The following is a 15,581-nucleotide window of genomic DNA, read 5'->3' as shown; positions in this document are numbered from 1 at the left end:
CCCCTTGTTCCTTGTTCTGTCTGCCCCCAAAGCAGTCCAGCTCCATCCTCTCTGGCAGGGGCGGCACGTGCACCCTGCGCATGGCGGTGCACCCCTGCAAAAAGGCACTGCCAACATGTAGGCAGTCTGCAGGCAGTCCACGATTGCCCCTGGCCGCCGCCGGCAGTGCCTGGAGGTGGTCGCCAACCCGGGGTCAGCACTCGCCACCCCCCAACACCGACAGTGCCGGCAGGGTATGCAGGAGCTCACCGCCACCAGGCTCCCGCAGCCGTGTCCCCCCAGCCGCCAGGGGCACACACTGGTCATGCTCTCTGGACCCCGCTTCAGGCTGCTATTCAATTCCCCCTCTTAGTCGTCTCTTCTCCAGACTGAACAAACCCATTTCCCTCAGCCTCTCTTCACAAATCACATACAGGCTTCCCTCAATTTATACGGGTTCTTTCTATACAAATTCGCCCTTATGCAATGAGCATATTTAGACTCATAATTCGCTATATGCGAGGTAAATTCCCTCTTATGCGATCAGCATAGACGCCCCATGCCCCCTGCCCTGCCCAAGCAAGTCAGTCTGTGGGGGGAGGAGAAAGGGCCAAGGCCCCACTCACCCCAGCCCCAGCTGCAGTGGCTGGCACCAGCGGCCTACAGCCACTGGGCTGCACCGTGCTCCGCCTGTCCCCACTCACCTCTGCTTCTGGGCTGCACTGTGCCCTGGTGCAGGCAGCTGGTGTCGGCCACTCCTGGGGCTGCTCCAGCAGGGACTGGGATGAGTGCCACGCCCTGTAGCACCCAGGGCTCCACTTGCCTGCATTCACCCCAGCCTGTGCTGGACCGGCCCCAAGAGCAGCCGACACCAGCTGCCTGCACCATGGCACGGCGCAGCCCAGGAGCAGAGGTGAGTGGGGACAGGCAGAGCACGGTGCAGCCCAGCAGCTGCAGGCAGCCGGTGCCGGCCATTCCCAGGACTGCTGCAGCCAAGGCTGGGGTGAGTGCTGCTTTGTTCCCTCTGCTTTGCTGCCTTTTGCAGCCCCAGGAGCAGCACCCCTCCCCCAGCCCCTTCCCTAGTCCCAACCTCACTCCCTCCCTCACCACCATGGGAACCTATCCCTATTTGTTACATTGTAAAGTGGGTTCGCTTTATGCAAATTTGATTTATGTGCTGTTCTCTGGGAACACATGCACTGTATAAACCAAGGGAAACCTGTATAAAATACCGCCATGACTTGTGAGGAGAGGCTGAGAGGACCGGGCTTACTTAGTCTGGAGAAGAGAAGACTGAGGGGTGATTTCATAGCAGTCATGTACAAAACGCTAGCATGAGGAGTCTCTATTACTGACTCAAAGCTCCCTACTGCACGGTAGTCATTAAAAGAAGTCAGGCACCAGGGAAATGCCAGTCCCCGAACCATTTTTGTTGCCTTCCGCTGGACTCTCTCCAATTTGTCCCCATCCTGTCTCTTGGCGGGGGGGGGAGACAAAACTAAACACAGGATTCTAGATGTGGCCTCACCAGTGTCGAATAGAGGAAAAGAATCACTTCCCTCCATCTTGCTGGCAATACTCAATTTCAAAAGAAAGATCATCCCCTGTATGGCTCCCACCCACCTGGCTTGTCCTGGGCCTCTCCCAGTCAGGAATTACTGCCCATAATTAACCTGTGTTTGGAGGGATAAGATGCTGTGGGAGAGAGAAACAATAGGAGCAGCCCAAAATAATTTCTACTGTAACTAAAATGGCTTTGAAAGCCAGGCTGAAATCACTGGTTTGCAAATTCCTGTCCCCTCCACTGGTCTCTGCAGTTAGGCCTGGCCCATTACACTCACCAACACCTTGGAAGCCCGTCTAAAAATCCTGCCTAATACTTGTTGAGCGCAGGGCCAAAGACTGTTGCACTGAGTGTGCTAACAAAGAAATCCTTGGGTTTGGATATTTGTTCATCCCATTAATAACCTGCAAGATTGATTTTTATTTCTCCTGGAACAATTTAACTTTTAATTTGGCTGAGCCATGCGCTGATTGCCAAGCGACTGTGGATTATGATTTCTAAATGACAAAGGAAATCAGCCCTTGCTACACTGAATGTTTTTGTTGCTTAAGTTTGGATTTACCATTCATTTTGCCTTATTTGCTCTTTAAGCTAACATTTTCTTTAGCGTTAACATTTTCTTCTCCATTTTCTCCAATGTATTAGATTAACAGTTAGGTTTTTTGCCTTGTCATCTTGAAAGGTGATGCCACTAAGCCAGGGTTTTGATGTCATGGTAGGACATCAGCCCCATGCAAAGTCAGTCAGTCAGAGACCATGCATCACCTAAAACTCATTTGAGTCTTCAAAACAGGGTTAATGCAGGACTTAAATGGTGTCTGGGCCACATGCTGTGTCTCCCTACTGGATGAAATAGCAAAGCATGTTTACCCTCCCTCGCCTCAAGAATCCTGCCCTTCTTTCATTCACGTGTGACCATCGACATGGTTTTATAATGACTGCTGTTGCTTTTTATTGTCTTCTAAGTATACACAAATCAACAAAGCCACCCAGCAGACCCCTGCCATCTTTGAATCAGACCCTTATGCTGCTGCCACTGGAGGAGCTACTTTTCTTCTCATCTCTGTTATTTCAACCTGGATAATAAGAAAGCTATAATAAGGCCGGTCTCATTTTGCGGGAGACGAAAGGATGGAGAGAAGGCAGGGTATTATTTGTATCTTGTTTTCTTTCTAAGACAGAAGAGTTATTTGTAACATATGGAATAATGTTGCCTGGCTTTGTTCAAATCTGAAGGTCCTGTTCCTTACAACACTTACACGGCTGTTATGCCCCCCACCCCCGCACACACAAGTCCCATAAAAGCTAAGTACGTCCATAAGTGGGGCTACTATTTCAAACAGGCTCTTGGACATTTCCCCCCGCCCCCCGATTCCCTTCATCCATCAGCGATTACAAGCACCCTCTGCACCGGTGGTTCTCAACCTTTTTAGACTCAAGGGCCACATCCAGACAAGCATGGGCATCTGGTTGCCCTGGGACAAGAAGCAGTGGCACACTTTGTGCTGCTGCTACTTGTCCCCTGGGGAAAGCCCATGCTACGTGCCCTCTGTCTGGCGTGCAGGTTACTGGGTGGGGTAGAGGAGGTTGCGGCCAGCAACCCCCTCAGGGCTCAGTTCTGGGGCCGGTGCTGTTCAACATCTTCAGCAGTGATCTGGATGAAGGGGTGGGAAGCACCCTGTCCAAATTCGCAGATGACACAAAAATATGGGATGAAGCTAACACCCTGGAGAGGAGGAACCAGATCCAGGCTGACCTAGATAGGTTGGGGAAGTGGGCAGAGAGCACAGGATGCAATTCAATAAGGACAAATGCAAGGTGCTGCATCTAGGGAGAAACAACTGCCATCATACCTATAGGCTGGGAGGCGACCTTCTCAGCACCACTGAGGCAGAAAGAGATCTTGGAATCACTGCTGACTCCAGGATGAACATGAGTTGCCAATGTAATGAAGTAGCTGGCAGACCCAACCGCACCTTGTCATGCATCCATAGGTGCTTCACAAACAGGTCCAGAGAGGTGATTGTCCCTCTCTATGTGGCACTAGTCGGGCCAGTTCTGGATGCTGCAGTTCAAGCGGGATGCAGAGCATCTGGAGAGAGTCCAAAAAAGAGCCACTCGTCCAATTGGAGGACTGCAGGGAAGGCCCTATTAGGAAAGGCTAAGGGACCTTAACCTCTTCAGCCTCTCCAAGAGAAGGCTGAGAGGGGACCTTGTGGCAGTGTACAAATTCATAAGGGGAGAACAACATGAAGTAGGCGACAATCTGTTCCAGGGGGGTGCCCTGGTAAACAACAAGGAACAATGGCCATAAGCTACTAGAGAGTAGGTTTAGACTGGACGTTAGAAAAAAGTTCTTCACGGTCAGGCTTGCCAGGATCTGGAATGGGCTTCCAAGGGAGGTGGTGCTCGCCCCATCCTTGAGGGTCTTCAAAAGGAGACTGGACAGGTACCTGGCTGGGATCATATGACCCCAAGTTTGGTGACCATTTTCTTGCCTGCCAGGGGCAGGGAGTCGGACTAGATGGCCCACTGAGGTCCCTTCTGACCCTTGAATCTATGAACCCTGGGGTGCTGCAGTACCCCAGTTGAGAATAATTGCTTTACGTTTTGGTTTGAACTAGTGCTTGCAAGCAGAAGAGCTCTATATTTTTCTCCTCTCGTTCCACACTGGTTGGACCAAATATGTGCCCTGTGCTTTAAATTGCACAGCAGCATATAGAAATAGCTGCACCACTTCAAATTGTTACAGCTCTGGCTATCGGTCCAATCCATTTAAAAAAATGTCTGATGCAAAGAAATGGCCTCCTATCTCAGAACTAGTCATGTTTCTACTTCATTAGGTCCCTGTTAGACTTGTAAGGTCCCAACAATCATCACAGAAGGGAGAGGACATGTGTAGTTGATGCACAATCCAAGGAGCATGTACCTGCTGCCAGACCCCTTACGAGGGCACAAAGTGCCCCTCTGGTTGGCCAGCAAATATCACCTTTCAAGTTTCCTCTTGGCACCTGAGATGACACTGAAAGGAGATCTTGGGGGAATGCTGTTGTATGTGCCCTGTCAGCACCATGAAGAAACAAGCTCCAGCATTGCTGAGGAAAATGGGAGGCTTGATTCCACTCTGCCCTCAAGTTTCTCAAGTTAGGGCTAAGCCCCATTGGGAGAAACATTCAGTGCAGGCCCAGCTGAATGATTCACTGTCACTCCACAAAGTAGGATTAAATTCCATAGAAGTTGCTGTTAGTCTACAACCAGGGCTGGATAAACATGGTGACCCATACCACTATACAGTTCAGTGGTACACCCGAAACTGTTCAGTGGCGAAAAGCCAAAGCACACACCTCTACGTCCATGTATGTATTTATTCTTATGAACTCCCACAGCTCCCAGGAAAAGAAGGGAAGGGATGGGCTACAGCTGCATGGTGCAGTGCTATTTCTGTCACAGGGTCTGCATTTCCTTTATAGAACAGTATATAGCACCTAGAATTGAGATGCACTTTTTTACGCAGTCAGAATAAATAAATACAGGAAAGCATGCAGCAAACAGCTGCTTCTTATAGCTTCCAGAGACTGGTTTTAAGTGCTAATGCAACCCCTGTTACTGCAGCCTCTGAGCACTGCATACTTCTTAACATACTTATCCTGCAGGACCAGAATGAGCTGCTGTCCCTGCTCTGTGTAGGTAGACTGAGTCACAGCAGCTGGCCCGAGGTCTGGCAGGAAGCTTATCACAGAGCGGGGAACCAGCCCCAGGTTGCCCAAGCCACAGGGCTAGATCCCTAAGCACAGCAATATTTTTCCAGTTGAGTCATCTGTCCTGAGCTCTCCCAAGGAAACACAAGGGCCCTCATATCACAGGATAGGAGGCATTCTAGTCTCGCACAGCTGTCCAGAAACAGAAGGGACTCTCTTCCCTGCCCCATATTCTCCTACAAACTAGCATCTTTTCAGATCTCACTCAGCGTCTGACAGAGAAGCCATGTTATGAGTATGTAAGGGGTTGTGTCTCTGGTACACAGGGCTTCATACTTCTCAATGCCTGGGCACCATGGAGGGGTTGCTTATTTTCCCATTTAACCTGTTTGACACTCGAAGAGGAGTCCTGTCCTGTGTTTAAGATGGACTGCAGGGAGCTAAGTGGTTTGGGGAACACAGCTCTGGATGAAGCTCCTATCCAGCTCTGCCTCTGACAACATCTACTAGTGGGGTCTACCACTGAGAATGGAGTTGCAATGGCCTGTGGACTCTCAGTCCCAGCTAAGGTCCTCAATGACACAAGCATCACTGTATCTGCCTGTACATTAGAATAAGGTGGGGATCCCCGAACTGACTTCTAATTGACAAAGGCCAAGATGACCCAAAACACCAACCACATTGTTACCAGCCTCACCACAGACTAGTGGCACAATAGGCAGGGAGAAAGTTATCCACTGACAAATATGAGAGGTTTCCTTCATTTCAAAGAGGCAGCCTATCCCTGGAGCTTTATGCCTTGTGCTGTGCCTACTTCCTTGTCAGAAGGCAGGTGTGGCTAGAAGGGTTCTATCCATTACCCCTCATAAAAGTTGCATACATTCCCTTCATAAATAAACCCAAACCTTCAAATTTCCAAAGCAAGAGGAACCAGGCATGAGACATTCAGTGAATGTACTTACCTAGTATGCATCACATCACTCTATTGTGCATTTGTTGTTGTTCTTTTCCTTTTGATCATTAGCCCTGTTGGCATGGTCTCAGTTGTGTGCATCACTGGCAGGATAGTCCAGAACTTGCTGTGATGGGCTCCTGTTAGCACACACTTCTCTCAGTCCTCACCAGGAGAGTCAGTTTTCACTAACACTGATGAATCAAAAGAAATCTTGCTTTGCCTAGGTGGCAGGCCTTTTCCCTACAACACATGTAGAAAAATAACCCCCACAACATGCAATTACTGCAATCAAATGGCAATCCATCATCTGTACCCTCCAAAGCTGCTGGAGCAATTTCCAGACCAGTGCATCTGACCTCACCATAAGCGACATCTGTCCAGCATCAAAGGATGTTGTCTCATGTGCACAGGGGCATCACCCATTTTCCTCCCAAACAAAGAGCAAGACATGCACAAATCAGCATCAAGGTGCTCGCCAATATGGGATCAAAGATTTGCATTTGAAATGGGAGCTTCTTTCACACACAGCGTGAGCGGCTTAGCTGCACCAGCCAGCTTGCTCTCTCTGGAGATTGATTTTGCTCCTTCTCAGTAGGATCGTCCTCGAGAAGCCCTGCAAGGCTCATCAGGAACTGGCACAGGAACAGTAGAGATACTGGCTTATCATTCCCAGCGGGGGGGGGGACACGCCTGTTTCAGGTTTTTATTATTTTTATGTTGCAACTGCTGCTGCAGAAGAGGAGCTGTGTTCTCTTCCGCCAACATGAAGTGATAAAACCCTCCTCCAGGCCACCAAAAAAAATAATAATAATAATTTTAAAAAATCACTAAATTACATGTTTCAACATTCCTGCCTTTATGTGACTTCAGAGAGTGGGAGTGAGCCAACGCTGAGGATTATTGCACTGCGAGCTGAGAGCATTAACCATTCAAATGTCTCTCCCAGCTTTACGTGCAAGATCTCTGTTTCTCAATGCAGCAATGCAGAGATGCTGGGAATGTCCAGGTCTTCCCAGTGCGGATGGCTGCTGGGAAATACAAATGATGATCCTAATTTTTGTGCACTGGTTCCATGGGCTCTTTGAGGCGTGAACAGCCTCTATTCCAGGTACGTGCAACACCTAGCACAGTAAGGACCAAAACACATGACTGGAGTCTCTAGGAGCCACTACAGTTTTTCTTAACAATCCTAATGGCAGCTGGCTGAGCTAGCATGACCATTTAGGGTCTCTCTAAATTGCTGAAAAGCAAGCCCAACTTTCACATTACTGTGCAGCACACACCAGACCAGAAAATGAGGTGATGAAGCTGCTCCATCTCTACCCTCAAGGATGCCAAAGACAAGGAGTTTGAGAAGGGCATCAGAGGTGCCCCCAGGGTTGCTTGGTATGAGCGGGAGCGGGCAAGCAGAGTTGTGCTTCTTGGCCATGTTCTTAACAGCGCTGCAAAAGCAGTCCGGACAGACCCTTAAGAGTTGTAGACAGAAAACCTCAAAGCCCTCTCATGTCTTTTAGAAAAGACAACTTGTCCCATGGAGAGTCAGGAAACAATGTTTCAATCCTGTCAAAAATCAAGCCAAATGAAAAAAAAAAACAAACCCACAATTATTTTCCCTTCCAAATCAGGATGAAAAGTCAGAAAATGCCATGCTTTAAGCTTCTTCAAGAATTGACCATCAAAAACCATTTCATAAGAGGTCTATCAAAATGCTGTTTTCATAAAAGTAGGGCTGGAAAGGACATCTAATCCAACCCCCTGCTCAAGGCAGGATCATCCCTATCTAAACCATTCCATAAAAGTCCTTTTCTAACAAAGTCCTAAAATGACACAATCAAACCTATAGCACAACTAGAAGGCATATTACCCGAAGACACCAAAGCACCCTAATCTGACACAAATAAAGCAGGGAACCAGAGCTGTTAGTGTCCTGACACTGGAAGGGTTGTAAAAATGCACTTGAGAAATCCAAGAGGGCCATACCCCTGCTACAGAGGAAGTAAAAAACCCTCACAGTCCATAGCAATCTGACCACGGGGTAAAATGCCTTCCTGATCCCAAATGTAGTGATCAAGCTGGCTTGCATCCATTGATGCTTCTCAAGCAAATCCCGGGACGTCATTCTCCCCTTGTACTCAGCCTTAGTGAGGCCGCAGCTGGAGTACTGCATCCAGTTTTGGGCTCCACAACTCAAAAAGGATGTGGAGAAGCTTGAGAGAGTCCAGAGAAGAGCCACATGCATGATCAGAGGTCAGGGAAGTAGACCCTACAATGACAGGCTGAGAGCCCTAGGGCTCTTTAACCTGGAAAAGCGCAGGCTCAGGGGTGATCTGATGGCCACCTACAAGTTTATCAGGGGTGACCACCAGTATCTGGGGGAACGTTTGTTCACCAGAGCGCCCCAAGGGATGACGACTAGGTCGAATGGTCATAAACTGCTACAAGACCGTTTCAGGCTGGACCTAAGGAAGAATTTCTTTACTGTCCGAGCCCCCAAGGTCTGGAACAGCCTGCCACCGGAGGTGGTTCAAGCGCCCGCACTGAACACCTTCAAGAGCAAACTGGATGCTCATCTTGCTGGGATCCTATGAACCCGGCTGACTTCCTGCCCTTTGGGCAGGGGGCTGGACTCGATGATCTTCCGAGGTCCCTTCCAGCCCTAATGTCTATGAAATCTATGAAGCTGGCCCTGAGCAGAGGGTCAACACCATTCAAGCAGCCAAAAGGCTCTCAAATCTGGAGGTTCCTACTTAAAGTCCCAGCAAGAGCACTGGCACACCCCAATCAAAAACCCCGTCCTCGGCTCCAGTCCACACCCAACACTACTGAGGAAGAAGGAAAAAAAGAAAATACAACACCTGTAGCAATGAGGGGGGATAGGAAACTCCTTCCCAGGCCCATATGGCATCCACCAAAGTCCAGAAGCTTGGGGAGGGAAATAAATACTCTCCATCCTGCTCTGTAGCTGGGGACAGGAAGCCTAGCTTCACACAACACATCTTCTAACTCGAGAGCCAGAAGTCCCCTTTCTGTACTCCTTCCAGAAACTTATCCCAGCTGCTTTAACCTTCTTTCATAACCAAGATGGTTATGGAGCTCTGCCATCGTTCTCCTGTGGCTGAGCATGGTCCTCTCCAATATCCACCTGCTCTGGGCTGCAGAGCTTGTCTTATGATCTCCCAGTGATGAATACATCATAAGAACCAAAATAGGATGGAATCAAAGCAGAATTCATAGCTTGCAAAACTGAACTGAGGCACACATCAAAGAAAAAAAACCCTATAATGATGTAGGTTGCTAGATTAAGATCCAAGGCTGGACCTTGGAAGATCATCACGTCCAGGCTGGACCTTGGAAGATCATCATCAAGACAGCTCCCTGCACCAGGCAGGAAAGAGAACTGGGGTCAGGTGACCCCAGCAAGGTGACTGTCCAGTCTCCTCTTGAAGATTTCCAGGGTAGGTGATTGCACCACCTCTGGAGGGAGCCTATTCCACAGTCTGGGCACCCTGATTGTGAAGAAGTTTTTCCTAATGTTGAGCTTAAAACGGTCTTCCAAGAGTTTGTGGCCATTACTCCTGGTTTTCCCCAAGGGTGCCCTGGTGAACAGTTGCTCACCGAGCCCTTGATGTACTCCCCTGATGTAGTAGTAAGCTGCTACCAAGTCCCCTCTCAGTCTTCTGTTTTTCAGGTTGAAGAGTCCCAGGTCCCTCAGCCTTTCCTCATATAGCTTGCTATACAAACCTCTGATCATATGTGCGGCTCTTCTCTGGACTTTCACAAGCTTTACCACGTCCTTGTGAAAGTGTGGTGCCTAGAACTGGACATTAGTACTCCAGCTAGGGTCATACCAATGCTGAGCGAAGCAAAAGAATCACTTCCTTAGTTTTGATGTGTGATACTTACGTGGTGTTTCCCCTGCCAGGTATCTGGGTCCACAAAAGCAGTTCTCCTTAAGTGTTCCCAGGGATAACTGTTCTTTTGGTGTGGTTTAGTGCCCGCTGAGGTGTTAGGGCTTAAAGCCCGCTTTATGGAAATGGGAGGCTTCTCCCTAGCTTGCTTCTGTGGCCATATGGCTGAGGGCAGGCAAAACTTGGGGGCATCTGAACCCCAAGCCTCTGAGCGTGGGCCTGCATGTAGGATGCCTGCCAAAAGACTTTGGAAATATCTGAAGCCCCTGGTGAGGGTGGAGGATGTTTGCCGGTTGCAGGGCCACTTATGGTTCTGGATCGACTCATGGATTTGGACTTGATTTGGCTTGGAACATGATTTTTTTTTTTTTTTTAAGGAAAAGTGTGGGGTGAAGAGGGGCTTTCTAGCAGTAGCATAATGAAGTGGTAGGGGGACGATCAGGCCACCAGCCCCAACCCTAGGGGATGGCGGGGGGGGGCGGGGGGGGGGAAATTACACTAGTTGCGCTGCTAGCTTGACCACCACTACATCAGAGGCAGTGCAGCTACTGATGCAGCCACCAGGGCACTGACACCTCTGTTTCTTAGGTATCAGTTACTAATGATATAAACCAAAATGGTATTTTGAACTGAAAATTTCCAATGCTGTCCAGCAAGGAGTCCCAGCTCAGTAGCAGGCTGCCCTCACCCTGCTCTTTGAGAAAGCGTTCTCCACAAAGCTGAGGGGCAGATCAAGGAGCCTGACTGGACTCCTTCACTTTCCCCCCTACAGACACATTGGGGAGATCAGCAGGCAGAGGCTAGTGCATGTGCTGCCTGCCTTGTAGATCCTAGGGATGGTTCTTGGGACAACTGTCACCCAGAAGCCATCAGCTTAGCAAGGACAGGGCTAAGTTTTTCCTGCCCACCTGAATTTGCTGTTGTGCTCCACACCTCTAAGTCTTGCAGTGAAGCTGCTCCAAGCTTGTCCCCAGGCAGTGGTCTCCAGCAGGCCTTAGAGAAGAGGGCTTGGAAGTGTGTGCCAGGGTATGCCTGGAGCAGGTACACTTTAGCTGTGGAGCATGGCAATGCACTCAGGCAGGGTGTACTCAGCCTCATCTTCTCCAGGACCCACCGTTGCCATGGTACGGACAAACCTAATCAAAGCCTCAGCACAGAGAGGAGACAAAGGCTGCAGAGCTGGCATTGCCTTGGTGGTGATCTGTGTTCATACTGCACCTAGCACAAGAGGGTCAGTCCATGAAGGGGGATCCCTTAAGTCCCCCACAGGAATAGGATCGTAGGAAAGTAGGGCTGAAAGGGACCTCACAAGGTCAAGGCAGGATCATCCCAGCCAAGCACCTGTCCAATCTGCTCTTGAAAACTTCCAAGACAAATGGCTACATAACAAACAGATGCTCTTTGCTTCCTGCATACACCCTGAGGGCAGCCTAAGTACAGAGACATCCAAAGCTTAAGGAGAGGGGGCACATCCTTCTGCTACAAAAAAGTAGACATGAAGGCAGCAATAACAAAATCTGATCCTTGTATCCCTGCCTCAGGGCAAGATGTTAAGGTGACGCCCCTCTCACATGCCACAGGTCAATAACCACTCTCACCAGCAATTATGGTTCCATCTCACTTTTTATTTAATCAAGTGCAAACTAAGCAGTAACTTCCACTCAAAACATGAAGCACAAGCTAATACTGGCAGCTAGTCTCTCTCTCTCTCTCTCTCTCTCTCACACACACACACACACACACACACACACACACACACACACACACACACACACACACACACACACACACACACACACACACACACCCCTCTAGGGCACAGATCAGGGTGAGCAAACCAAACCCCTTGATGAGATAACAACCCCCTTTCTGATATCACAGGTGTTTCTTGCTCTCAGGTATCTACTGCAGTGGTCTGTATAAAGTGATAGGGAGCTAGATCTTAAAGCCTGTATTTGCTGCCCTTCATGTTTTTCATGGTCTTCAGTTGTCCTTTACTTTTATCAACCCAGCAGCAGCACTCAGTAGCATCCTGAAGTCTCCCTTGCTTTTCTTTAGAGGTATTCCATGTTCCCTGTAGCACTGACATTTGCAATGCATGGCCTTGAGATGGACAATAAAGCTGTCATCCAGAGACACTATTCCTTCTTTCTAATCCCCTGGCATCTGGCCCTTTTAGAACTACACCCTGCTAATTATTTTTACCTCAATAAATTGGGTAGTGTTGACCCTACACTTTTGTCCTTGTGCCTGTATTTCTAAACTCTGGTGTATTGTGGGATATATTAACAATGGCAAATATGGATCCCTTGAATCTGCTTGGTGTTCCTTAATATCTTTGCTCTTACTATTGACTCTTCTGTTAGCACATTTGTCTGTGCGTAAGGGCTTGACATGGCATGCCTGAACGCATGAATAAGAATTGCTGTATTGAGCCAATCCTGAATTGTGAGATATTATCTATTATTAACTGCTCTAGAATCCTTTGGCAAACATACTGTGATTTACAATGATGTATCATTACTTCTTGATGTGTTGTACAATAGGTCAGTTAAAAAATACAAGCTGGATAGCAAGCAATTTGTAAAGGAGCAATCTTCCATGTTTCACAGATTTGCACAAGATTTGAGGCAACGCAAGCAGAAATTGCATGCAGCACTTCCATCTTCCGTGTCCTCTGGTTATTACAAATGATGCCATCAACCAAGCCTTGCATTGCTTCTTAAGCCTAGATGAGGAAGGTGCAAATTATTTCTCTCTCATCCTCTGCCCTGAAGGAAGCAGGCTGTTTCTGCTCTTCGGTGCAGGAGCATAGGAATAGCTATTGCAGCAGGTTCTGGAAAGCCGTGCAGTGCTGGGGGGGGGAATATTACAGACAGCTTTGATAAGAAACCAACTTTTAAATGTTTTCCAGCCTTTTAAAAAGTTCAGTCATTCCTAGTTATGGATGAGGATGGAGATGCTTTTGCAGAATGCGTGGGAGTTCATGAGCAAAGCAGTAAGAGGTGTTTCAGGCAAACTAATGAATATAGTGGTAAGAAGGCTGTCAGTCAGAGTTGCAGAGCAAATTAATCCCTTGCTCTTTTAGCAAGAGAGCCACAAACCCATTACCTGTTCTGCAGTTTGGGGTAGATAGATGGTGTCACCTCTGCAATGCAGGTCTCCATTTTATTCTCACATCATTTGGCCCAACAGATGTAAAGACTTTACACACATTTTTGCTCACTGTTGATTCCTTCGTTTGTTAGGCTTCACCCAGGAGATGGAGAAACTCTGACCCTTGGACTCACCGTTTTTCAATCTCTCTGTCACACCAGCCTGACTAAATACAGCCATGAGGAGTCTCTATTACCAACTCTTAAAGCTCCCTACTGTACAGTGGTTATTAAAAAGTCAGGCATGAGATAAATCAGCAAAGCCATGCAGATACAGCTGTACAAACCTTTCTACTACCTTTCATAGATTCACCTGTGCAGCATGACTACTCCTACCCCTAACAGGACCATTGACCTCTCAGAATGACTATTTGTGGTTTGTAAAACCAGGAAAGTTTTCCTCACAACATTTCTTGGCTTTTTTTTTCTCCTTTCCTGCTGACAGGATTTTAAGATGTGGTCGGATGGGTAGTGTTTGATAATGCTCTTATCCTTTAGTATTAACCATGTACAACCTACACCCCTGCAACCATGCTTATGGCATTTAGAAAGATTTTTTTGGGGGGGTGGAAAAATCAACAAGCCTGAAGATGGCTGTAAGCCCTGAAGTAATCAGGTAGCCATGCAAATCAGGGTCTGTGCAAAAAGAGAGCAATTTATCATTTGAAGTTACTGGAAGAATTGCCTCATAATGAAGTTCAGCCACATTCTCTTCCTCCTATATAATACTCTGAGCTACCATATCTATAGGAACTCACGTACAGTGGGGATACAATTACAGTACGAGAGAGAAATCCAAGGCTATGGGGAAACAAGACACAGGGCATAGAGTTCTTATCTCAATCCATATGTAAAGAGGGAGAAACAGGGGATAAAACTCAGGTGTAGGCCATGGTAGCTTTGCTGTGAGCTTAGTTATCCCCTTGACCCCAACAAAGCCCCTTCACTCAGCCTGCCAGGTACAATTCTCTAGGATCTGGAGGCATACAAGGACCGTGCTCCAGTTGTGACTGCTAAAAGCTTCTACACCAGTCAACCCCAGGAAGAAGGAGCAGGAGTGACAGCAAAACTCCCGGTATGATTATGCTCCATATGTGAACAGGGGTTACCTTGCAGCATCCTGGAGGGTTGGCCTGTCCACATGCTCTCACACAGCTTCTCCTCGGTTAGGTGCGATTTTCTGACTTCATTCCACCTGCAAGAGGTAGAGGGAGACTATCTTGACCAACAGACATTTTAAAACTAGTCACCATTTTTTTTGCATATTTTCAAAATTGTAAGTTGCACAATCTCCAAAAAGATTTTTTGATTTTGGGGTTTTCCCATTTTTTCAGTGACAAAGTACAGTACTGAGGGGGAAGAATTAGGAGTAATGGACTCCCCCTTGCTAGAAGACAGCAGTACCTCTACCACCATTTCCCACTAAGTTTTTCATCCAGCCTCCCCAGGCTCTGACCCTTTCTAAGCTGAAATGACTTAACCCACTAGACATGTCATGTAAGAGCCACACAACTGACAGGGTACCTGTAGCCTGAAACCAACACACACAAAAATCGTATTTTCCACCTCTTCTGAACTCAGTCAGCAGACATAGTGCCTCTGCCTCCCCAGGATCTGCAGAGCACTAACCCATGCAAACATTCCCATCCTGTCTGAGCTCAGACACGCTGTGGCAGCCACACCAGTAACAAGCCCTTCCTGCCAGGCTCACCTAGAGCCAATCTCCCTCCCCATCACACCCCACCTGAGGGCCATGCTGCACAGCTCTCCTGGGTCAGGCCTGATTAGACTCCCTGCAGCATATTAACTCTTTCCTAATTCACTTAGCTCTTGTAACCCCTACTGTAAAGAAGACATGCCATAACAGCATAGATACAGTATCTTGCTTTGATTCTAAGGATATGTACTTGAGCCCTGCTTTGTATGCATGATTAAAGCTCCCTCAGTTCATCTATTTGTATATGGCTACTTGGTCACTCAGACTGGCAAGACAAAGGCAGCTGGATTTGATATTAGTCGCATCACTCCCTTATGTGACCTATGACTGCAGAAACTGGTATGCCTTAGCCATGCTGGCTCAATAGGCAGCAAAGCTTGGGTGGATTTCTGCTCTTTTTGATCAAAGGAGGAAATATTGAAGGGAAAGAGGAGTGGGGGCAGAGAAAGAGGCATTCCTTGGAGCAGGAATCGGTGGGGGGGGTTTTGTTCTGTTTTTGTACGGTACCACACACAATAGGTTCCCCATCCAGGATTTTGATTTTGGTTTCTAGGTACTGTACTGTTGTAGTATTAAAATAATTATAATGGATAAACAAAACCCCC

At 47.9% G+C, this 15,581-nt stretch overlaps 1 protein-coding gene across 3 annotated transcripts in view; it reads right to left on the bottom strand.

Moving 5' to 3' along the window:
- Positions 1-15,581, bottom strand: part of EPHB1 (EPH receptor B1) — a 362,275-nt gene that overhangs the window by 337,420 nt on the left and 9,274 nt on the right. Inside the window, exons 1-2 of one of the 3 annotated variants that reach the window (XM_059730781.1) lie at positions 14,784-14,940; positions 14,369-14,454 (exon numbers count right to left, since the gene is read on the bottom strand). In XM_059730781.1, the coding sequence (XP_059586764.1) occupies positions 14,369-14,402 (34 nt within the window). In that variant the 5' untranslated portion in view covers positions 14,403-14,454; positions 14,784-14,940. Of the gene's footprint in view, positions 1-14,368; positions 14,455-14,783; positions 14,941-15,581 lie in introns of those variants that run through there. The other 2 variants (XM_059730783.1, XM_059730782.1) reach the window with 2 other exon arrangements.

Source organism: Alligator mississippiensis, chromosome 7, assembly GCF_030867095.1.
Source record: "Alligator mississippiensis isolate rAllMis1 chromosome 7, rAllMis1, whole genome shotgun sequence".
NCBI classification, from domain to species: domain Eukaryota; kingdom Metazoa; phylum Chordata; order Crocodylia; family Alligatoridae; genus Alligator; species Alligator mississippiensis.
The sequence above is the reverse complement of the archived record's forward strand: the minus strand, read 5'-3'. Positions and strand labels throughout refer to the sequence as shown.